Genomic DNA, 25,306 nt, shown 5'->3' with positions numbered 1-25,306 from the left:
TGTGTCTTGGAGTGAGTCGCTTTGTGTTCATCTTGATTAGGACCCTCTATGGTTCCTGAACTTATGTGATATTATCCCTCACCAAGTTAGGTAAGTTTTCTGTCATTATTTCTTGAAACAGACTTTCTATCCTTTGCTCCTTTTCTTCTCCTTCTGTGATGCCTATGATGTGAATGTTGTTATGTTTCTTGTTGTCTTGAAGTTCTCTTAAACTATCCTCATTTTTTTTAGTCTTTTTTCATTTTGTTGCTCTGACTGGGTGTTTTTTCCTACCTTGTCTTCCAGCCCGCAGATTCAGTTATCTGCTTCCTCTAGCCTGCTTTTATGTCCTTCTAGTGTATTCTTCTTTTCAGGTATTCTATTCTTCATTTCCTCCTGGCTCTTATTCATAGTTTCTGTGTCCTTTTTCATGTTGTTATAGTTCCCGTTAAGTTCCTTGTAGGTCTCACTGAGTTCCTTGAGCTTCCTTATAAACATTTTGAAGTCTATGTCTGATAGATTGCTTGCCTCAATCTATGAGCTAATAAAAATGTTTTACTTAGCTCTTTTTTCTTTTGATTGGGGCTTGTTTCTTTGTCTCCTCATTTTAGATGACTCTTTTTGTTTATTTCTGCATCTCAGCTTTACCTGACTGCCTGTGTTTGTGGGGTGACTTTCTGTGGTAGGAGTCTGTAGGACTCAGTGGTACATTCTCTTTGATCTCCTGATGTGGATGCTCTAGGGATACCCTTTATTCAGCTTTTGAGGGCTCTGTTTTTTTACTTGGGCTTTGATTATTGATGGCTCATTCATTGGTGTGTTCTCCCCCTCCCAACTCCCGGCTGGCTGACTGAGAATCACAACCCTGATGATTAATTGCTTCTTGCATGCTGTTGTACAGGTGCTGGCAGAACAAAGCAAAACTACCCCAAAACGTAACCTACCCAGGAAAAATACCCCCTACCACATCAATAATATCAACAGCAAGTAAGCAAAGACTAATAAAGGTAGAAAGAGATTAAGAATATTATAAGATAGGAAAAAAGAATGAGATGACTAAAGGAAAGAAAAATTATTTTGAGAGGATGGAGGGAGGAGAAATAGTAAGAGGAAGCAATAGGAACAAGGCATAGAAAGGGGAACAATAAAATTTAAAACTAAATAGGAAAGGGAAGTTAGAAGGCAAAATGTACTAAGACAAGGGATGGGTACAACGTGCGATTTGAAATAAGAATAAAATAAATATAAAAATATAAATAAAAAGAATAAATAAAAGACAAAAAATAGTGAATTAGCTGGAATACAATTGAGAAGAAAAGGAAAAATGTTAAGCTATGCAAGAGAAAAAGAACACAAATACTAAAGAAGAATACAAATACTGAAGAAGACCGAGGTGGAATTTGTGTCAGCAGAGTTTGGTGTTTTCCTTCTGTCTTTTCCTTCTGGATCCACCTCCGGCTTTTTATCAGCTCAAGGTCCAAGGTGGGTCATCCAGCTGCTGGCAGCACCACATGTATCACCTTTACCTTCCCCTAGACAGGGCTTCTATTGTGATCCAGAGGTTGGGACCCCTGGGTCTCCCCTGGGAGGCACTGTTCAGTCTTCTAGGAGAATTGTGGGTGTGTTCCCCTGCCCCTGCCTGACCCATCTTGGTCTGTCCCTGCTTATTTCCAGTAATGTGTAGTTTCTGAGGAACTAGCTGTCTGTTTCAAGGGAGGGGCCAATCTGTGTAAGAAGGTCAACTCTTTTCTGCTTAGTGCTGATGGCAGTTCTATGTGAGAGCCGAGGCTGGGCAGGGCCCTGATTACCCCTTTCCGCATAATTTCTGCTCTCACTGCCTTGCTGGCCTGAGTGGAATAGGGCCCTGGGAACCAGTGTATTTTCCCTCCCTTTTGAAGTTCAGAATGGACCCTTTTGGATTTTCTCTTACTGTCCTCCTGTGTATATGCAACCCTGCAGGGTTCTTGAGCCTGACCGGACTGTTCTGCCGAGCTTCCCCATTGGATGTGGTGCTTGTAGTCCTGCAGGAAGTGGGGGCTGGGTATGTCCTTCTCTTCCCAGAGGTTTGAACTCAGACAGGGAAGAGGATTCTGCCTGGCTGTAAGTAATCACAGGCGCCCAACTCTTGCAGGTCTACTTCCCCATCCACTGCCCTCACTCACAGTGGGCACAGCCCCGAACTCTCCATTATGCATAGCTCCTGGCTTGCTAGCTACACTAGGCTGGGACCCAGAAATCCCCTTGGCTGTGCAGCTTTCTAATCTCCACACCCAACTGTATTCAGTGGGGGCAAGCTGTGCTTTCAATCTTGTCCCTGCCCAGCATGCTTCAGTCCCCCCTTTTAAAAAGCCTCTCTGTGGCACCCTCACTGCAGTACATAGTCACTATCCAGTTCTCCCAGCATACCACCTCTCCAAAAAGCCAAAGGTCTCTCACATTCAAACTGGCCACAGCCTGCCTCCACCTGACCCAGGTTCAGCCCCTGATCATTTTGGGAGATCCTGCTCTGTCTTCTCTCTCTGTCTCTCTCTGTTTCTTTCTCTCTCATCCCCTCTTGTCCCCTTCTTCCTTTCCCTGGCCTCTCCAGGTTGGTGTTTGGCAGCCCAACTATGGATGTGCTGCTTGCTGTCTGTAGCATGGATCTCCCTGACTCTGTATATCCTCCCAAGTCTCTCCTGGCCAAGGTCTAGGAATTTGCTGTGTGGTACTGGGGCCCTGTAGGCGGGGAGGGACCCACAAAGCTGACATTTCTGTCTGGTCTCTCCACTGCTGCAGGCTGCATTCACGGAATATTTCCCCTTCAACCTATGAAATCTCCTTATTGCCCGCTGTGAAGCATCTCCTTTACTTCTTGGCTTGAAAACTTCCTATCAGCTAAGATTCTGTTGATTGTTCAGGTTATTTGTTGGAAGATCAGCTGAGAATCTGACCTGGGGGCAAGAGCAAGTGGATTTAGCTTCTACCTACTCGGCTGTCACATTCTTCTCCTCTGGTTCCTTTAAAAATTAATCGCCATTTTTTATAGTTTACAATTTCCTGCTTGGCTTCATTTTAGAGTCAGTTTTTGATGATAATGGGTCTCTCAATTTTGTATGAATCTTTTTCTTACGCATATTTCCTTAATTACTCTTTGGCTGTGTAATAGACATTGTATTTGAAAATTTATTTACTTTATTTCTGGAAACAGTTTGGAGCCTAGTTTTCTCCATTGTGGATTTGTTTACCACTACATTTTTAAAAATGATTTCTTAGCATTAATACTATTGATGTGCCATAATGTATATAATTACTCTTTTATTAAAGAGCATTTAGGTAGTTTTAGTTTTACTATTATAAATAATGATGCAGAAAATACTTTACTTATTATTAAGGTATCTGAGAAAGAACCTCAATAAATAGCAATCCTCCCTGTCTTAGAGGAATTTGTTCAGTTTGGAACAAACTGAAAAATAAGGCAAAAAGTAGGAAAAAAGCAAAAACTATTATCTTTGTTATTGATATTAGCTAGGTTGTACGTTGTGGTCTTAGCTCTGTTGACAAGGAGATTTACGGATTTGGATCTCCAGCATTAGGCCAGTTTACCCCCTTTACAGCTGCACTGGGTGTGTGCTGGCCACCCCTTCAGCAGTTTTCCCAGAGTATCACAGAACTCACAGGACACTTTTTACCTAGGCGTGGAGGAGAACTTGTGTTCTTGGAGGCAGGCCTATTTCCAAAAGAAGAAAGGAGGCTATAACAGAGCCACGAATAAGCCTATTTATTCAGTTTTAAATTAGCCATTCAGATAAATAAATAATTTGTTGGGATAGAAGAAATTTTGGGGCCAAAGTTATCGGACATTGGGACCAACCTCTGTAGTGCTGTATGTATTTAGCATTTCAAAGAAGAAGAGAACATCTATACAACCATGTACACTGAACACTGTCATTGGAAAAGTGGCCTTTTTAGGAAGCACCTGTGGAGGCAGGTAGCTGGAACCTGCACTTCCATTGAACTGGTCTCAGTGTTGAGCTAGCTCTTGGCTAAGCTACTAAAATGGGGAAGAAATATGCCTCCATGCAATCCATAATTGTCTGTTCTTATTAGCTAGTGTTTTTGTTGTTACTTTTTAGTTTACTTATTGCCTATTAGTCAGAGAATGGCTGTGATGTTTGTATTGTTTTGGATTTGTTGTTTGTTGTGTGTTTGCTTTGTAGATGCTGTGTTATTTGCTGCATAGATATTTTATCACTACTAGATATTCATATGGATTTCTTCTTTATTAAGCCTTATAAAGTTCTTTTTGTGGGGCCTGTTTATGCTTTGACCTCTATATTGCCCTTATGTATTCATATTTATGAGATGTTTTCTTTGTATTTTTTTTTAATCTTCACCCGAGGATATGTTTATTGATTTTTGGAGTGGGAGAGGGAGGGAGGGAAGGAGAAAGAGCAAGAGAGAGGGAGAGAGAAACGTTGATGTGAGAAACATTGATGGGTTGCTTCCCATGTGCACCTGACTGGGGATCAAAACATCAACCTAGGTATGTGCCCTGACCAGGAATCGAACCTGCAACCTTTTGGTGTATGAGGCAATGGCTCCAACCAACTGAGCCACTTGGCCAGGGTAACATTTTCTTTGTATTTGACTGAGGTACCATACCCATCCTTCAAAATTTTTAGATTATATTTTCTCTTTTGTTTTAGATCTTTCTCTAATGTTCTGCTTGTAGTTAGGTTTTGCTTTGTTATCCAATCAGAATCTTTTTCTTACTAGACAAGTACACCTTCTTTCAGTGTGTGGATGTGTCTGGTGTTAGGTCTGTCATGATTTGCCATGCCTTCTGATTTGGTGATTTTACATTTTAAAAACTATCTTATATATACCATTTTTCTGTTTTGTTTTGTTTTTATTTGTAGGTTTGTTCTAATAATGGGAAGGGGTTGTATTTTTGCCATACCTGGTTGGTTATCTTTATTAGGGTAACTTTATATGGTATACTTGGTCTTCTGTACCTTTAGGAGGGTTTGATGGCTTCTTACTCTGAGCAGTGACAGAATTGTGTATTCTTTGTTTTAGATTCTTTCCTTTCACCTTCCTCATCGCATCATGTTTTTCTTAGTGTTTTCTTTATAGTTTTAAATTGATTCATACATGTATTACTTTACTTATTAATTTTAAATTACATTACTCAGTTGATTCCTATTTATAAAAGATCAGGAAGTGAGTATACTTTCTTTTGTTGGATTTATCATTTTCATATTAATCAATTGCCATAATTTTTAAAAACAGGTTATCGAGGTATAATTGACCTATAATAAATTGCACATAGTAGAGTGTACAGTGTGGTAACTTCGACTTACGAAAACATCACTGCACTCTCGAGATGATGAACATATCCACCACTCTCAGAAGTTTTCTCATGGCCCTTGGTAATTCCTTTCTCCTGTCCCTCCCTGTATACCCTCCATGTTCCCACCCCATACCCAGACAAATACTGAGTTGCTTTCTTTCACCAGAGACTAGCTTCCATTTTAAGAATTTTTTATAAATGGAACACAGTGTGGATTAGTTTTGCATGTCGTCTTTCAGTTAGCATCTTCTTTTCAGAGATCATCAGTGTTTAGCATGTATTAATATTGGTTCCTTTTTATTGCTGAGTCTTGTCCCACTGGCTGGATATATTGTGTGGGGACATCTGGGTTGTGTCCGGTTTGTGGCAGCTGCACGTAAAGCTACTATAAACATTTGTGTGTTAAATTTTGCTATCTTTACACTTAGGAGCCTTGCCCAAAGAGTTACAGTTCTTAGTCCTCCTCCTCTCAGTGTAGTGGGTCAATGTGTTACCCTGTGGGAAGGTGAGATGGGTCAGGTACCCTGTGATTTCCTGTTATCCATACCTTCCCCTGGGGATCTTGTTAAAGTATAGATCCTGGTTCAGGAGGCCTGGGATTTTCCCTTTTTGTTGTTGTTGTTATTGTTTGTTTGTTTGTTTGTTTAATTTATTCATTTTTACAGAGGGAAGGGAGGGAGAAAGAGAGGGAGAAAAATACCAGTGTGTAGTTGCCTCTCGTGTGCTCCATACTGGGCACCTGGCCCCCAACCCAGGCATGAGCCCTGGCTGGGAGTTGAACTGGCGACCCTTTGGTTTGCAGACTGGCACTCAATGCACTGAGCTACAGCAGCCAGGGGGATTCTCCATTTTTAACAAGCTTCCTGGTGGTTCTAGTGCTGCTCTTTCATTCTCTGGAGAGCAAGATACGGAGCCTGAGAATTCATGAAGCAAGGCAGAAATGGTGTATAGTTTTTTCCTACCAGGAAAAAATTAACTACCTCTAGTGTTATACTTTTATCAGAAACATAAATAACTACATTTTCCATTTGTAGTTATTTGATGTGCCGCGAACTTTGTTACCTGTGGAGCAGCAGTTGACCATGGAAGTCAGTTACATTTGCTGTAATCTTTCAGACAAGGCTGCTGAGTAGAAGTGTGTAGGGACTTCACCTTGCCTGCAACACCTCTGTGCATTTCTCCAAGGGAGGCTTTTTTGATTTGGAATTTTGATAGGAAGAGGTTGCTCTGGTTATTGGCCCTTCCTACTTTAACAACCTATAACCAGTCCTGTACTGCCCTGTCTGGGTTTACGGTTCCCCAGGGAAAACTCAAGTCAGATCTCTGTTAGTCAACTGACTGGTGCCTTTTGCCTGGTTCCTGAGGTTTCCCTGGTTGGACTCAGTTAGCTGTAGTGTTACTCGAAGCCTCCAAGAATTAGGGGGAGCACAGAGCCAGTGTGCACATCAGACTTCCTGAGGAGACTCAGCATTTCCCTATCCTCAGACACAGTCATGGGTCCTTGGGGAAGGACGAAAGGATGGCAAGATACATTACAGTCTGTGGCTTACCTCAGGGGCTCTGGGTCCAGGTGGTAAGAACTGGTTTTAGATAATGGTGGTTATGAACAAGACCTAAAGTCAGACCACCTGTGCTTGAAATTGTGGCTGTACCAGGCAAGTAATAGCAACTTCTCTGCCCATTGTCTCCATCTGTAAAATGAAGGCCATGCAAGCTCTGATGTTGTGAGGCTGGCTGGAGATTTAAATAATATTTGTAAAGTGCTTAGGACAGTGGCCACACATAGTAAGTACTTTCATAGGTAGCCATATAGAAAGGCAGGTGAATAAGTAATAAATGTAGGAAAATCAAGCAGCTTTTCTCATCGACAGTGGTCCCTCTTCTGACTCCTGGGAATGGTGGCTCCCTCTTACAGGCCCCTAGCCCCGCTGTGTGATGAATTGGGTGTGTTTGTGGGCATCCAGGCTGGCTCCTTTCTCAGTGGCCCTGGCTGGACCTTCAGGAGAGCTGGACAGCTTTGGGCAGGAGTGGGTTTATTTTGCTTTTATCATTCCTTTGAAACTTGATAATGGGAATGGGGCAGAGTACATTAAGCTGAAGGTAAAGTTTTAGCTGAAATTAGAGATAATTAGGAATTTATTATATTTTCAGTTAAACTTGGTTTTGTTTCTATTCTCCTTGAATGATTTTAGTACAGTTAGACTACCAATATACTTCATGGGCATTTCTTTTGAAATATTTGATTTCTTTGTTTTATATAAGGATAGTATTCTTAAAGCAAAACCAAGTTTAGCACTAGCATTTTTCATAATAATCAGACTGTTTATATTTTTTAGAAACATCCAAAATCCACATTATGGCTTGTATCTATCTCAGTTGAGAGTAGGGCCTCACTTCCCTTTTCCCACCTTCATGGTTTTGTGACTTCATGTGCCCTCACAGTGGGTGTCCTGCAAATAGATCACTGAAGTAGACAAGAGCCTTCCCGTGTACCTCTTTTATTTTTCTCTAAAAATGGCAAAATTTTCATTGTTTGCCTTAATTATATTTTTAGGAGCATTTCAAAGGATTATTACCTTCTTTCTCATACCTGACTTGTTTCCTAGTTCTAAACTCAAAATAGTTTCTGATTCTGTTGGTTGCATAACATACTGAGTTATAACTTCTTCCTATTGCCTTTGGGAATATCCTTTCCTCCTGGCAGGTTCTAGTTCATTTGGTTGCACTTGTAATACAACTACCATTTTGATATTTCTCAATACTTTGAAACTGATAATCTTCCTTTCTTAAGGGTGTGCTTTATTGTTTTCTCTAAGATTATTAAGTGCTCCCAAGTAGAAATACTAGATGTAAAACCCAGTGTATTAGGTAACTATGAAACTAGCATGTGTTTTGAGATGACTCATATTTTCATGAAAAAAGTTTATTAAGAAAAACATCTTTTAACTGCTATTGAAAAATAAATTTAAAGAAAAATCTTTCAGAGAAAAATTAGGATTATATGTGATTTCAGGATTTAGAATACTGTAAAATGGTTGAAATTTAATAACTTACTGAACACTAAGCTGTTATGTTAAATAATTCTTTTTTTTTAATTGTCTGCTTCTTTGCTTTTTAAGATTTTATTTATTTTTAGAGAGGGAAGGGAGGGAGAAAGAGAGAGAGAGAGAGAGAAACATCAATGTGCGGTTGCTGGAGATTATGGCCTGCAACCCAGGCATGTGCCCTGACTGGAAATTGAACCTGCGATGCTTTGGTTCGCAGCCCGCGCTCAATCCACTCAACTACGTCAGCCAGGGCTTAAATAATTCTTTAGCAGGAAAAATTTTTAAAATGCTTTATATAATGCTAATTTCTATTAATTGAAAGTAACACGTATTAATGATTTAAATGTGTTAATTTCCTGTTTTCCTTTTTTTAAATAATGACCCCATATTTCTTGTCATTTCGTGTTACAAGTTTCAAATAAGTTGTAATGTTAAAAACTTTTATCCTCTTGGCCCTGGCTGGTGTAGCTCAGTGGATTGAGCACAGGCCTGCGAACCAAAGCATCGCGGGTTTGATTCCTAGTCAGGGCACATGCCTGGGTTGCAGGCCATATCCCCAGTATGGGGTGTGCTAGAGGCAACCATACATTGATGTTTCACTCCCTCTCTTTCTCCCTCCCTTCCCCATCTCTCTAAAAATAAATAAATAAAATCTTAAAAAAAAAACAAAACACCTTTTATCCTCTTGAAAATTTCTTAAGTTCTTAACTACCAAATTTAAAAATAAGTTTTATTACTTCCAAAAAAATAAATATCTAAAGGAAAAAGTGTTATATTCTCTGAGTTTATAATTAAGAAAACTTGAGCAATGAGAAGATTCATTTCAGTCCTTCCCCTTGCTGCCTCACCTTCTAGAGAAGCACATTTGCATTGGTTTATTTCTTCTACTCATTTCTACCACTGCATTATATAAATGTCATAATTAAGTTTTATAATAGAACCCAAAACGTGTCTTTTGAACATGCCCCTCCCCCATCATTTTATTTGATCGAAATAATATTAGTTTATACTGTCTCTCACAAGGAGAGGGAAGGATGGGCATATTGATTAACCAGTTCTATGTTTTTATGCATAGTAAATAATTTTATTTTTATTTATTTTAAGTATATTTTATTGATTATGCTATTACAGTTAATCCCACTTTTTTCTCCCCTTTATCCACCTCCAACCTGTACCCGCTCCCTCAAGCACTTCTTTCCATTAGTTCATGTCCGTGGGTCATACATATAACTTCTTTGGCTTCTCCATTTCCCGTGCTATTCTTAACCTTCCCCTGTCTATTTTGTACCTACCAGTTATGCTTCTTATTCTCTGTACCTGTCCCTCATTCTCCCTCCTCCCTCTCCCCACTGATAACCCTCCATGTGATCTCCATTTCTGTAATTCTGTTCCTGTTCTGGTTGTTTGCTTAGTTTGTTTTTGTTTTCAGGTTCAGCTGTTGATAGTTCTGAGTTTGTTGTTATTTTACTGTTCGTAGTTTTGATCTTTTTCTTTTTCTTGGATAAGACCTTTTCACATTTCCTATAATAAGGGCTTGGTGATGATGAACTACTGTAAGTTGACCTTATCTGGGAAGCACTTTATCTGTCCTTCCATTCTAAATGATAGTTTTGCTGCATAGAGTAATCTTGGATGTAGGTCCTTACTTTTCATGACTTCGAATACTTCTTTCTACCCTCTTCTTGCCTGTAATGTTTCTTATGAGAAATCAGTGGATTGTCTTATGGAAACTCCTTTGTAGGTAACTGTCTTTTCTTTTACTGCTTTTAAGATTCCTTAGTTTTAATCTTGGCCAGTTTAATTATGATGTGTCTTGGTGTGTTCCTCCTTGGGTCTAACTTCTTTGGGACTCTTTGAACTTCCTGGATTACATGTCTGTTTCCTTTCCCAGATTGAGAAAGTTATCCTTTATTATTTTTTCAGATAAGTTTTCAATTTCTTGTTCTTCCTTTTCTCCTTCTGGCACTCCTATGATTTGGATGTTGGAACATTTAAAGTTGTCCCAGAAGTTCCTAAGTCTCTCCTCATTTTTTTGAATTCTTGTTTCTTCATTCTGTTACAGTAGAATATTTATTTCTCACTTTTGTTCCAAATTGTTCATATGAATCCCAGGTTCCTTCCCTTCACTGTTGATTCCCTGTATATTTTGGTTTATTTCACTTTGTATAGCTTTTATTTCCTCCTTTATTTTGTGTCTGTACTCAACCATTTCTGTGAGCATCCTGAATACCAGTGGGTCTTTTTTAAAAAAAGATTTTATTTTATTCATTTCTAGAGACAAGGGAAGGGAGGGGCAAAAAGAGGGAGAGAAACATCAGTGTGTGGTTGCCTCTCAAGTGCCCCCCTCCCGGGGACCTGGCTTGCAACCCAGGCATGTGCCCTGACTGGGTATCTGAGGAACGACCTTTTGGTTCTCAGGCTGGTGTTCAGTCTACAGAGCCACACCAGCCAGGGCCTGATAACCAGTGTTTTGAACTCTGAGTCTGATAGGTTCTCTGTCTTCTTGTTGCTTAGTTCTTTTTCTGGAGTTTTGATCTGTTCTTTCATTTGAGCTATATTTCTTTATATCGGTGTACCTGTTACATTGTAAGGGGTAGAGTAGAGCCTTAGGTATTCGCCAGGGTGGGGCAACCTACTTTGCTGCTTTGTGGCACTGTATGTGGGGGAAGGGTCAGAGAGGGCACAATGCCCTGCTACCCACAAGTGTATTGGGCCCTTCTGTTGATGATTCCTGGTTGGATGGGATTGTGTTATTCCTGGACCCCATGGGCTACTCCAATGAACTCTCCTGTGAGACTGGCAGTTTCTCCTACTGCCTCAACCATCACAAGTTTTTACAGGCAGAGATTTTGAGGCTTTTATGTCCCTGTGCTGGAACCCTGGGTTGTGTGGTCTCTCTCGCTCCCCAGTTTTTCCTCCCTGTTTATCGGAATGTGGGACTGCCAGCTTTGCCAGCCTCTGCCTTTCCATATGTCCTCTCAGCCCCAGCTGCACGTATCTGCCCCTCCTACCTGTCTGGATGAATGTTTTTTCTTTAACTCCTTGGTTGTTGAACTTCCATACAATTTGACTTTCTGGCAGTTCCGGTTGTTTTTTGTTTTTAAATTGCTTGTTGTCCTTCCTTGGTTGTGCGAGAAAGCAAAGTGTATCTGCCTACTCCTCCATCTTGGCTGGAAGTTTTGTTGCAGTAAGTATTTTTAATGTCATTTTATATTTCTGAAAATGAAACTTGTTAACTTTCTATTGGTTAAGTGTGATTTTTAAGTATTTATTTGAGAATATTAACTAATCAAAATGCAGAGTAAACTCATGTCAACTCTTTTTGAGAGTTGTTCCTTTTATGTTACCATATTAAGAGCATTATACATGACCAAGAATTGTGATCCTTTTGTGTTGTTAGTCTTCAGGGCTTAGGAAGTTATGGACTATTACTTTGAAAATTACAGCCATTTAGTCCTTTGACCCTTGTATTTAATCTTTCTTTTCTGTTTTTAAAAAAAGTTTTTTGTTGTTATTGACACTATTACAGATATCCTCCATATTCCACCCCCCCTTATTCCCCTCTTCACCAAGCTCGCCAGTACTTATTTTCATGCACAATTTGATGTGAAGTAAAAGTCCTCTTTCCGTATAAATCACATCAATTTTTTCTAATATTTAGGGGAAAATAATAAGCAGTATCAGGCAATACCTATTTATTTACTATGGGTTGGAATTTTCAGAAACTGGAACTCAGGAGTACACATATTTCAGAACTGAGTTTGATTTTGGAGGACATTTAAAACTCAGTTTTATTATTTCTCTTTCTGAAGAGTCAGCTTGCAGCAGATACTTGAGTGCTTTTAGCACTCACTGTTGACCAGCATTCTTGTACAACAAGAAGAGAACACCCCTGCGTTCTTCCTGGTGCTCTGTAGCTTAGGAACTCTAGTTTTGTTTTGTTTTGTTTTTTTGTAAGCATTATAGCCTGCATATATTCATGTCATTTCTGTAAAGTATTAAGTGAAAGAAGTTAATAATAAAAAGAAAAGTAGGGAGAATACCAGGTTTTATATAATGGAGACAGAAGAGGCAGTGAAAAATCTTGAAGTTTGTCTCAGAGTGGAAAGGAGGATTTTACTGTCCAGCATTGGTATGATGTTATTAATCTTTGTTTCAAAATGGGCAGTATGGTGGTGATTACTGATAAAAGGTTTGTACAAATTGGCATGGAAGCATAAAGGGAGGGACTTTCAGGAGCAACGTCTTAGAAGAAAGTTAGGGGCTAGCTAGGCATTCCAAGTAGAGGGCAGCTGTACACATGAGTGGGTAGAAATGATTTCTAGAGGTGCTTTAAGTAGTTTGGGGCTGAAACACAGAGTAGGTGTCTGACATTGGGGAAGAGGTTGTGCAGGTAGGCAGAACTTAGTGAATCAGGTGCCTTCTGTGCTGTACTAAAAGTTTTCTCCATTTTTATCTTTAATGTGGAATAAATTATTGTACAGTTTTGAAAAGGGAGATAACATGACTATGTTTGTATTTCAGAAAGATTGTCCTCCAGGAAATAAGACACATTGGAAGGGGCAAATTGCAGGAAGGAGGTCATTTAGAGACTTGCTGCTAATGAGAAATGAGGGTACTTGGAACTTTGGCAGTAGAAAGGAAAGGGACTTACGGATTTTTGAGCTGTTAGGACTGTGAAAACAATAGGATATAAGGCATTGGAAAGGAGGACATCTGGGATGACTTTGAGATGTCTTACTTGGGTAACATGGTAGATGGATGTGCTGCAAATGAGAAATAGAATTTAGAAGGATTGAGAAGAAGTTGGCTTATACATATAAAGCATTTAAGTGGAGCTGTACTACAGGCAGGTAGGTAATTATAGAGATTCAGTTTAGAGAAAACTTTGGGTAGAAATGTGGGTATTGTTGCTGTTTGGATAGGTGGTAAAATTATGGGGGTAGTGAGACCTCCTGGGCAGAGCTTCTGCTGGGAGGGGAAGAAGGCTGAGATGCACAGTAGGCAAATGAAGAGAGGAATTCAAGGAGAAGTATTCAGGATGAATGTCTCTGATCTTCAGTTTAGTAGGGACTAGGTAGTGCCCATTGGTTATGGGACAGAATCACCGTGCCACTGGTAAATGGTGAGATGGAGTAGGACTGGAGCTGTGAGTTGGAAGTGAATGAGAGTGGATTACACACATTTATTCTACCCACTCCAGAAGCTTGTCTTAGAGGCTAATGACCTGAGGCCACAGCAAGACATAGGGGAAGGTTTTGATGGGACAGACTTGAGATTGGGGAGGTAATAGATTCAAAGGAGTCTAGAAATAGAATAATTTCTGTAGTTTCCTAGAAAGGAAGGAGGATTGAGAGCAGGATAATAAAGTAATTTCATTTTATTTATAGTGACTGGAGATGACCTTTGGAGCCACTCAGTTTAAGTTGCTATTATATTCATTTATTGATTTTTCTTTCTTCCTTTTTGTCAGATAAAATGAACTAGATGCTATTTTTTTAATATATTTTATTGATTATGCTATTACAGTTGTCCCATTTCCCCCTTCACTCCCCTCCACCCTGTACCCCCCTCTTCCACCCACGTTCCCCCCTTTAGTTCATGTCCATGTGTCATACTTGTGAGTTCTTTAGCTTCTACATTTCCCGTACTATTCTTGCCCTCCCCCTATTTTCAACCTACCTTCTATGCTACTTATTCTCTATACCTTTTCCCCCTCTCTCCTCCTCCCATCCCCCTGCTGCTAGCCCTCCATGTGCCCTCCATTTCTGTGGCTCTGTTCCTGTTCTGGTTGTTTACTTAGTTTCTTTTGCTTTTGCTTTAGGTGTGGTTGTTAATAATTGTGAGTTTGCTGTCCTTTTACTATACATGTCTTTTCTTTATCTTCTTTTCTTAGATAAGTCCCTTTAGCATTTCTTAAAATAAGGGCTTGGTAAAGATGAACTCCTTTAACTTGACCTTATCTGAGAAGCACTTTATCTGCCCTTCCATTCTAAATGAGAGCTTTGCTGGATAGAGCAATGTGGGATGTAGGTCCTTGTCTTTCATGACTTGGAATATTTCTTTCCAGCCCCTTCTTGCCTGTAAGGTCTCTTTTGAGAAATCAGCTGACAGTCTGATGGGAACTCCTTTGTAGGTTACTGTCCCCTTATCTCTTGCTGCTTCTAGGATTCTCTCCTTCGTTTTTACCTCGGCTAATGTAATTATGATGTGCCTTGGTGTGTTTCTTCTTGGGTCCAACTTCTTTGGGGCTCTCAGAGCTTCTTGGATTTCTTGGAAGACTGTTCCCTTTGCCAGATTGGGGAAGTTCTCCTTTATTATTTGTTCAAATAACTTTTCCACTTGTTGCTCCTCCCCTTCTGGTACCCCTATAATTCAGATGTTGGAACGTTTAAAGGTGTCCTGGATGCTCTTAAGCTTTTCCTTGATTTTTTTGAATTCTTATTTCATCATGCTTTCCTGCTTGGTTGATTCTATCTTCCTTCTGGTCCACTGTATTGTTTTGAGACTCAAATTCCTTCCTTTCACTATTGGCTCTCCTCCGCGTATCTTCCTGCATCTCTTTTATGGTAACCTGCATCCTTTCATCTAAATTGCGCCCAAAGTCAACCAATTCCGTGAGCTTTCTGATCACCAGTGTTTTGAACTGTGCATCTGATAGATTGGCTATTTCTTGGTCGCTCAAAAGGATGAGTCCTGGGGGACTGATCTGTTCTGCTGGAAACATGTCTTATGTCTTTCCCTGTCTCTCCTATTTATTTATTTATTTATTTATTTATTTATTTATTTATTCCGATCTGGTCGCTCTTGTTACGGTGGGGGGCGGAGCCTTAGGTGTTCACCGGGACTGGGCACCCCAGTCGCTAGATTGTGACGTTATATGTGGGGGTGGGGGTGGGGGTGTGGGGGGTGGAGGCGGGGGCGGATCGGGACGGGAGGGAACAATGGCGGCAGTTCCGTTCTCCTGGGCTCAGACACTTCCCTAGGATCCTGGGCTGCAAGCTCTGCCCTGGTCCACAATCGCTGCCTCACTGGGTCCGCCAGCCACAGCTTGCATACTCAGGGATCACAGCTGCGTTCTTGCGCCCCAGATGGCTGTCGCGCCGATTTTGCGCCAAATTTCCCCCGACCTCCGCGGGCCGCTGACCCGCTCTAGCCCCGCGCCCGCCCAGCTCGTCGTCCCCTACCAGTCTGGATGTACAGGTTTACTTCAACTTCTTGGCTGTCCGACTTCCATTCAGATAAATCCTCTGACAGTTCTGAGTGATATTATATCTGTTAATTATTGTTGTTGTATTCTTGGTTGTGCGAGGAGGTACGGTGCATCCACCTATTCCTCCATCTTGCTGGAAGTCCCCGAGAGAATTTAGAAATAAATCCTTTAGGTCAACCAGGGCAGCCCTGCTTCAAGCTGAAGATCTGATGTCTTCTCCATGTTTCTCATATCTGGGGCTTGATGGTGAGCAGCAGGTGCTGGCAACCGGGCGCTTCCCTCTTCTGGAAGTCGCTCCCTTCGGCCTATTTTTTTTTTTTTTCATTAAACTCATACACTGACTATAATCACTGACCTAGCTCTCTGTTCATTTTTTTCACCAAGCATGCTCTAAAGCACAGTAAGTGGAGCAGCTTTGAATTCGACTGTCCTTTCTAGCCCCACCTGTTCTTAAAATGTTTAGACAGGTGCAGTAGTGAGATGCATCCTGTTCTAGCATCCCACTCATCCTGCTCTTTGCATCAGGTAGCAGCATTTATATGTACTCCATCCCAGCCTTTTCACACTTTGCTCTTAGAATAAATCTGATAAATTCCTTCAGGTAGGAATAAAGGTCACTGTACTTCATCAAATTTGTATATTTTCAAAGGGCTCAAAAAATAAACCTTTTTGTCTCTGGAATTTTCCATATCTATGGATGAGAGGTTTTGGGGAATGGTACTTTTTAATTTTATCCATTTATTCATTTTATTTTTTAAATTGGGATATAATTGACATATTATATAAGTTTAAGGTATACAGCATGTCGATTTGATATATTTAAATATTGCAATATGATTATGACCATAGCGTTAGCAAACAGCCCTGCCATGTCACACAAGTCTTCTGTGATAAGAACAATTAAGAGATGGTACCTTTTAATATCTACATTTTATGAAGCAGAATTCTTCCTGTTAATTTTATTTTTGACTATGGGAATGTGAAGTTTTCTGGTTTTTTTTTTTTAAATTATAATGCTTTTATTAATCTTGGTAGCAAATGTGAAGTGTTTTTTGTTCCAGGGTCATGAGCAAAGGTTTAAGCTTGAGAAAAAAAAATTCTTTGATCAGTTATCTTGGAATTTTGGTGCATTGGTGATGTCTTTTTCTGTAAATTAACAGCCTTTGTTTTCTGTGCCCAGCTATGTGGGCCTAACTTCACATTGCAATAGTCAAAAATAAAAATAATAGGAATGATTGTGCTTTATAGACTAATTAACCAGTCAGTTTTAGAACCAGATATAAACATGAAATCTGTGTATTTTAATTTATAAAAGTTTCATTAAATTAACATTTTGTTTCTGCACCCAAGAAAGTCTGGTTTTATGTTTTGTGACTGACTAACCTTTTCCTAGTCATTCTTTCAGGTAGGATTTCTGAGCTTTCTCAGAGCCTTTTCTGTTTGAAGTGTGGTGTTAGATAGAGCCTATCATTTCCATCTGCTATTCGGTGGAACACTGTACAGTCATTCCATGTGCTTGAAAAGCAATGATGAGGGAAATGGTTATTTTATTAAAGGCAAAGGGGATACAAAATTCTGTATACAATGACCCATTTAAAAATATATTTACAGAAAAAAACTAAAATAAATTACACAGTGAGGTAGGTAACTTACTAAAGAAGCATGCCATCTTTCTTTCTTTTATAGCTAATCTACCAGTGCCAACAATTGCTGCCATAGACGGACTTGCTTTAGGTGGTGGTCTTGAACTGGCATTAGCATGTGATATAAGAGTAGCAGGTAAGAATCTTATTAAAAATAACATTTTTTGAAATAAATACAATGTGATTTATAAATGAGAACAAATTAACAATGAACACTTTCAGAAGTTAAGAATGGTGGCATTAATAGTACTAAATTCATAACCTTTTAATTTTCTTCAAATTCAGAGTTTTAAACACAGATGAGATGTCAGTTTGTAACCTAAAAGTATTTACTGATTAAAACTATATTAATACTTTTATAAACTATACAAAAAGTTAATGAGACAAACATGTGCATTTATAGAACTGCATGTCAGTCATGCCAGATCCATGCCAGGGAATTCCCAACACAACCTCATTTGTCTGTGAGCACACAGAGTAATTCTTGTTTAAATGTACATATTCATCTACTTGGCCAGCGTGGTCAGCCCTCCACTGCTCAGTGGTTTCCTTCTCCTATGAATGTGCATGTCAGTTGTCTGCTTCTTTGAGCAGACATTTACCTTCTTCATCTACCAGCCATTGGAGGAAGACTGGGACCATGCAGGTGATTAATTGGACCCATTCTCTACGGGTGTTTCCTGGAGGCCCTCTTCCATCATCTTATTGGGAATCGGATGAGGTTCCTTAGCTTCTTTTCTTTTTCACATCTTGCTGAAGCAGAGTTTTGAAAAACAAAACTACGAACTCAGCTATTCCCCAGAAGAAATGTGTTGACTCTGGCTGTCCAACACTTGTCCATTTGAGATGTAAACCATCTTGTTCATTGTTCCCTGCCTCTGGAGTGACTGAGCAGCCTGACCCCTTTTGACTTCTGTCAAAAATAACATTTTTTAAATGAGTTTTTTTTTGTTTTGTTTTGTTTTAGTTTTTTACTCTTCAGAAAATTCCAAGTAGAACATTTAGAATAAAAAATCACCTGTTGGGCTTAATGAAATACTTAAAATTTCTAGTTAAGAAAAGAGTCTTTGATAGTCTCTTGTTCAATCTTAGCAGTAGGAAAGGAGAACAGGGTCATACAGAACTGAATTTAAATCTTAGGTCCTGTCATTTTTAGACTGGTTTCCTTCTCTACATTGGGTGAAATGACAGTAGCTGTTGTGATGATTAAATGAATTAATCTGTGGCATGTGCCTAGCCATAGTTATTATTAGCTATAGTAATAATAACTTAATCTCTTTGAGGTTCACTTTTTTCCTGCATGGTTTTCTGAGGATTAGATGACGTGATTATGAAAATAATAATGAAAGGATTTAGTGCTAGCCTTGTGCTGAGTATTGACCTGGTGCCCAGTGCTATTCTACGCACTTGGCATGTATAATATTAACTTAATCTTTCTAACAACCCGCTAAGATAAAAGTACTTTGTGGTGCTTGATGAATCGAGGACATAGGGAGGTGAAGTAACAAGCCCCCAAAGCAGTGACTGAGCTAAGATTTGAACCCAGGCAGTCTGGCATCATGGCCTTCCTGCTGTTGTGCCAGAGCGCTGCGTTCTTCCGCTGCTCTCTCAAGAACTACAGTGCTGTGTCCTTGTTCCTTCATCGTAGTGACCCAAAGGTGCTTCAGGACCAAGGACTGCATAAAGCAGGCAGAAAACATTTGTCACTGTTCTTCCCCAGATTCCCACTGTCACTTCCAGTAGAGCTGCCAGTTAAAAGTAGAGTCAGTACAATTATATTTTTAAAATAATTTTATGGTGACTTTCTTAGGGTTTGTAGTTGCTGATCCATGTACACTTTTTCCTCTTTCCACTTTATTTGGGATCTCTATGTTCTGTCTGAAAGTATTGGGTTTTAAACTGAAAAGCTAAGGTTTCTGTAATCCATTTCTGAAAGAATGCAGATTCTGGGAAGTAGGATATGGGAAGCAGTCCCAGTACTTTTGGATGTGCAAAAAAGAAGTAATTGAGATGTTTTAAAGTAGCCCTAAAACAAACATGAAAAAAGGAGCATTATCCTGCTGTCAGAACAATAAAACCATTTCTCAAAAATTCCTAGAGATTTGATCTTGAAAAGTTGCTATATCTGATATGATATATTAAGCTGTTTGATCTAGAGAAACTGTTCAGGCAGCTAAACAATTCATACTTGTCAGACACAGCCTCTCTCTTCATGCTGAATAATTAATGAGATCAAAGCCTTCAAACATGACCTGGTAGTATCAGGTCAAATTAAGTAGTTACAGCTTTGGTATTTCTGCATCAAAAGTTATTTCTCAGCCAAATAATTTTTTATCCTTACCTCAGGACATTTTTTTTCATTGCTTTTAGAGAGAGAGGAAGAGTCATGAGGGGAGGAGGGGGAAGAGAGGGAAGGGGGAAGAGAGAGAGCGAGAAACATTGGTGTGAGAGAGAAACATCGATTGGTTGTTTTCTCATAGGTACTCCAACTGGGGATTTAGCCCATAACCTGGGAATATGCTCTCCTGACCAGGATTCAAACCTGAGATTTTTTGGTCTATGGGATGATGCTCCAGGCAACAGAGCCAAGGGTGCCCAGGGTGCCAAGTAGTTTTTAACAGAAAATGTGTGAATCTCTTAATATTCAGGGTGGGGCAAAAGTAGCTTTACAGTTGTTTATATGAAAAAAAAATAATATAAGGGTAATTTTGTTTCATGTACTTACAACTGTCAACCTACTTTTGCCTACCCTGTATATAATTTAAAAGTATTACTTTTCATAACTAAAGGCCTTCTGAAGTGATTTTGAAAAGATTTGTGATACAAATTTAATAGTAAACAAAATATAGTCATTCCCCTCTATGCCAGGGATATATATTCCCAGACCCCCAGGGGATGCCTGAAACCTTGGGTACTATCAACCCTATTTAATACTATATTTTTCCTCTACATGCATACCTTTTCATTTAAAGGAAGCACTTTATGGTTTCTCTTTGACATATCCATATTGCAAACATCACTACTCATGTACTTTTGGACTATTAAGAAAGGAAAATACGGGGGATGACTTGAACACAAGCACTGCAATACTGCCATGGTTGATCTGATAACCGGTATGGCTACTAAGCAACTAAGAGGCAGGTAGCGTCTACAGCGTGGAGATGCTAGACAAAGGGATGATTCATGTCCCAAGTAGGATGGAGCAGGATGGAGATTTAATCACAGAACAGCATGTAATTTAAAATTTATGAATTTTTTGTTTCTAGAATTTTCCATTTAATATTTTCAGACAGTGTTTGTCCTTGGGTAACTGAAACTGGGGACAGCAAACTCGTGGTTAAGGCGGGGATTACTGTATTCATAGCTTTTACTGACTTTTTAAGTCATCATAAGTGAATTTGATTATATGGATATTACTTAATTTTCTTCCTTCCTTTTTAGCTTCCTCTGCAAAAATGGGCCTGGTTGAAACAAAGTTGGCAATTATTCCTGGTGGAGGTATGAATTGTTCACACCCATCTTGATTTGTTCTCAAAAACAGCATAAGGTAAAAAGGGTGTTAATTGAAAAGGCAACATTTTGGATGAGACTAATGCTGAACTGTTTGCTTCTTCAGTCAAGTTCTGATTCAGAATGCATTCTTTTATCTTGTGTAGGTGTGAAGATGGTGGGTATTCTTTTTTGTGCTCTCTCCTGTGCTTTTCTATGTGATTTCTTAATTTTTAAATTATTGCACCAGTCTCATTGTTCTTGAAGGATGACACCACTATTTTGAAACTTATATGTGGGTCTGTAATGTGTGTACCCTCAGGGAGCTTCACACATGCAGTCAGACCCCAGTGGAGGAGGGGCAAGAGCACCCAGGCTCTTTGCCAGGTTTCTTGTGTCTCTGTGCAGCAAGACAAAGGTTGGGGTTCATGGGCAGCTGGTATTGCTTATTCTGTTACTACAAAAATGATGGCTGTTTCTTTTTGAAGACTCTCATAAGAAAGTACTTGTCCACCACTGATAATGACATCTTGCATCACCCAATAAATCTGAAATTTTTGCTCTTTCGTCTGATGCAGAAAATTTGGAGATGTTTACATTTTGTGATATTTATTACAAAAGTAAACTTTACTTGAGGATATGCACACTGATAACTTATTAGCATATGAATGAAATAATAGTACAGTGTAAAAAATTAAATGTAGTATTAAATACTTCAGGCATGTTTGTACCAGAATAGGTTAAAATTATATCTTTAACAGTATCATTACAAGAGTATTTATCCTGATTAGGGTGTATAGGTAGAACTTAAAACATAACTCAGTAACACTGAAGACTACCCAGATCAATGTGTAAGACTCAATAAGTTTTCTACTTTGGTAGTCCATGAAAATTCTATTCTTGTAGGTAAAAACATATAATTTCTACCTGTTCTGTCAACCTGTTTTCATAGTGACTAATGAAAACTAATGTATTGGAAGAAAATACATCCAATTGAAAAGAGTTTTCAAATAACTAATGTGTGAAATAAAACAAGGTTTAGGAAAAAAGATGATGTGATGTTTCATAAACTCTTTTAAGAAATAAGCATTTGTTTGTAATTAGAATATAACTAATCCTAGAAAGATAGTGACTATAGTTAAATGGTCCCCCCCCCCCAAAAAAAAGATGTCAGTGTGAAACCTGGGCATGTGACCTTATTTGAAAAAAAAGGGTCTTTGCAGATGTAATTAAGGATTTTAAGATGAGATCATTCTGGATTATCTGAATGAAGCTTAAATCCAGTAATAAAGGTTTTATAAGACGAGAAGGCTCAGGCAAAATAGGGGAAACAGATGATCACTTGAAGATAAAGACAGGATTGAAGAGATGCATTTACAAGTCAAGGAAGGTCAAGGATTACTGGCAATCACCAGAAGCTTGGAGATTGTTCCTCAGAGCCTCCAGAAGGAATCAGTCCTGCCAATATCTTGATTTTGGACTTGGGCCCCCAAAATTATGGAATTAAATTTCTGTACCTTTAAGCCATGAAGTGTGTGGTGATTCATTACAGCAGCCTCAGGAAACTTTTACAGTAGTTTTTAATGCTTAAGTAATTTTTTTTTTGGACAGGGACTTTATATATGTGTATGTATCAGAGAAGGGTTAGGAGAAAGATGAACTTGGGAATTTGGATATTTATCAGGTCCTGAATGTGAAATGTTTTGTATTAAATCCACTAGAAGGTAGGACAGTTGTATGAGAGTACTGTTGGGTTTGATTAGGTAAAAAAAGCTTAGCTGATTATACTGTAGAAATGAGGGTGATATCTTTAGCTTGTTTAATCTTCTCTTATGAGCCAGCCATATGAGGTATAGAAATTAACATGTTCTCCCAATGTATGTAAGTTCTTTAGGGTCCTCCTCAATAGTGGATCCTTTAATTAGAACACACTTTTTATAAATTTGATTGAATTTAGACTATGTATTCTCATCAGTACTATTACTTTTAAAAATTCTTATGAAATAAATTTGTCATAAAATTTGAATGCTTTAACATTAATCCAAATGAAGCTGTGCCTCCCTATTTGGATTTCTGTATATTTGATAAACACAAGAGAGTTAACCGGATGCTCCTGACTGGCATAGCTTCTTAAAATAAAATAAGATAAATTAGAAAATGATTGTTTTGAAGAGATAGTAGTATTCACAGTGAACATGGATATTAATGGACCATTAATATAAGGCATCTTTTAGATTAGTACTCTGAATTTAGTGTTTACTAAAAAGGAGACTGTCTGCTATCAAATAACTATTAAAAGTATACAGTTAATGTAAAGGAAAGTGGAAACATTAAAACCAAACACACTTCTTTAAGTAGTATTACATCAGATAGAGTTTTCAAATGGAATTCAGTTGAACATCATATATTTAAACCAGCACTTTCGTTATATACATATATTTGATTGTAGACTAATATTATAAAATATAAAATACAGTGTTAATGATTTAAAGTACTAGCCAATTTAAAAATAATTAAAGTTATTACTCTAGGTCACAGGTGGCAAACACAAGGCCCACAGGCCAAATCCGGTCCTCCACCTTGTTTCTACCCAGTGGCAGCACTGAGCTCCTTGCTCCTAGTTAAGGAGTAGTTACATTATACAGTCCTAAAATTACATTCGGCCCTTTGAAGGCAACTGCAAGGCTGATGTGGCCCCCAGTAAAAATGAGTTTGACACCTCTGCTCTAAGAGCTTGCTACAGTACTCTCAATTATATCAGGGGATTTTGTACGACATAGTCCTCTACTGTGTTCTCCAGTATTTTCACCTTTAAGAATGCAGCTCACTTCTTGTCTTCTCCCAACCAGGAGAATACTTCAGTGGTTAAAATAAAACTCTTACTTAGAAGTAGCTCCTCAAACAATACTACTCTTTAGCATATATGTAAGAACCAAATGGGTTAGGATTGTTTTTATTTAACAGTTTAGAAATTTCTTTGCACACAAAATGGTGGCAAGTTCCTTCATTCTAGCTCTTTCCTTGCCTCTTCTATGGAGGATTTGGTGTTTATATCAAGACATTTTATTATGCCTTCCCTAAGGTAACTGGTAAGGTTTCTTGCTTGGGTACACATCCATCACTCTGGACAACATTCCTAGGTATTTCCAATGCTCCTATTCTCTCTAGTTTTTTATTTTGGAAATATTTAAACTTTAGGAAATTTGAGAAGCAGTGAAATGAACCTCTTTGTACCCCTCATCAATATCTTCCTTCCCTTCACTCCTCTCTTGCCACACTCCATCTCCCACTTTGTTCCCCCTCCTCAGATGCACACCCATCTTTTCTTGCTGAACCACTTCAGAATAACAAGGTGAACCTGTAAGATTTTCAGCCTGCCTTTCCTAAGAATAAGAAAGGACTCTTATATAACCACAACATTATTATCACACTGAACAGTAATAACATTAATATTGAGATTTCCCCAGGTGTTTCAAAGTTTAGTTTGTAGTTGTTTTGTTTTGCTTTTCCAATTCAGGATCTAGTTCAGTGTCACATATTATATATATTTTTTTTTAATTTAGACAAGTCGTCCATCTCTCTTTGTTTTTTTTTTATAACTAATTTAAAATTAAGGCAGATTATCTTGCTGAGGTTTTCACATTGTGAATCTGATAGTTATTTTTTCAAGTTTAGGTTAAAAATTTTTGCCAAGAATTCTAAATGGACCATGCTCTGTGTTTTATTTTCATTTTATTTGATGGCACTTAAGATGTTAAGTTGTCCCACTTTGAGTGATAATGACTTTGATTACTTCTTTAAGGTGGCAACTAACCATGGGTACACTTTTAGCATTCTCTTCTTGGAAACTTCTCAGGAAAAGTATCTTTAATAATTATTACCAACATTGATCGTTCCCCGAATTAAAAAGAGAGAAAAAAAGAAAATTAGAGCACTCAGGTTTCACAGGACCAGAACAAGAGTCCCCAGTTTGTTTTCTTCTCTCCCTGGTAGATTTGGGGCATTACTGTCTATCTCACTTGGAGGCTGTGTTTGGCAGTAAGGTCATATCTTGGCCACTGGTGTCCAGGAACTCTAGTTTAAGGTGTGTTTATGAAGAATGATGGAATTTTAAATCCTCTGTGAGTGTTGTCCTGAGCCCTGCAGTCATTTTGGAAAGTTTTATTTATCATCGTTATTGAAATCCTTTGGATTTTACATCAGAATCTGAACTTATTCTTTTGAATATACTCAGCAGTGACTCATCATTATCCTGTGAGGGTGAATTTGATTTTCACAAATAGCAAAAGGGCGTTCTGTGCCAAATCTGATTATAAGGTCATACTATATCAGGAAGAAGGAAAGTATAGCAACATAAATAAGACTGCTTTTAAAGAGGCTTATTAATGTCAAACAGTTCGCAGCTTATGAACAGTAGAAAGCACTGCCAGATTTAGGGGACTGCTTCCCAAGTGACCTCTCCAAAGGCCAGCACTACCTTATACAATGCATTGTCTCATTTCTTTGTCCTTTAAAATGTAATTCAGTGACCCCCTCACTACTTTATGTCTAATTAGGGTGTTTTGGAAGTTAGTAGGTGGCTTCCCACTGTTGACAGGCCATT

General features: G+C 38.8%; 1 protein-coding gene across 3 annotated transcripts in view; it reads left to right on the top strand.

The window, feature by feature from the left end:
- Positions 1-25,306, top strand: part of AUH (AU RNA binding methylglutaconyl-CoA hydratase) — a 188,773-nt gene that overhangs the window by 69,483 nt on the left and 93,984 nt on the right. For all 3 annotated transcript variants that reach the window (XM_045833854.1, XM_045833853.1, XM_045833852.1), the window contains 2 exons: positions 17,258-17,350; positions 20,656-20,712. In XM_045833854.1, the coding sequence (XP_045689810.1) occupies positions 17,258-17,350; positions 20,656-20,712 (150 nt within the window). The remainder of the gene's footprint in view (positions 1-17,257; positions 17,351-20,655; positions 20,713-25,306) is intronic.

Source organism: Phyllostomus hastatus, unplaced genomic scaffold, assembly GCF_019186645.2.
Source record: "Phyllostomus hastatus isolate PE091 unplaced genomic scaffold, TTU_PhHast_1.1 phas_contig_195, whole genome shotgun sequence".
Classification (NCBI taxonomy): Eukaryota; Metazoa; Chordata; class Mammalia; order Chiroptera; family Phyllostomidae; genus Phyllostomus; species Phyllostomus hastatus.
The sequence above is the reverse complement of the archived record's forward strand: the minus strand, read 5'-3'. Positions and strand labels throughout refer to the sequence as shown.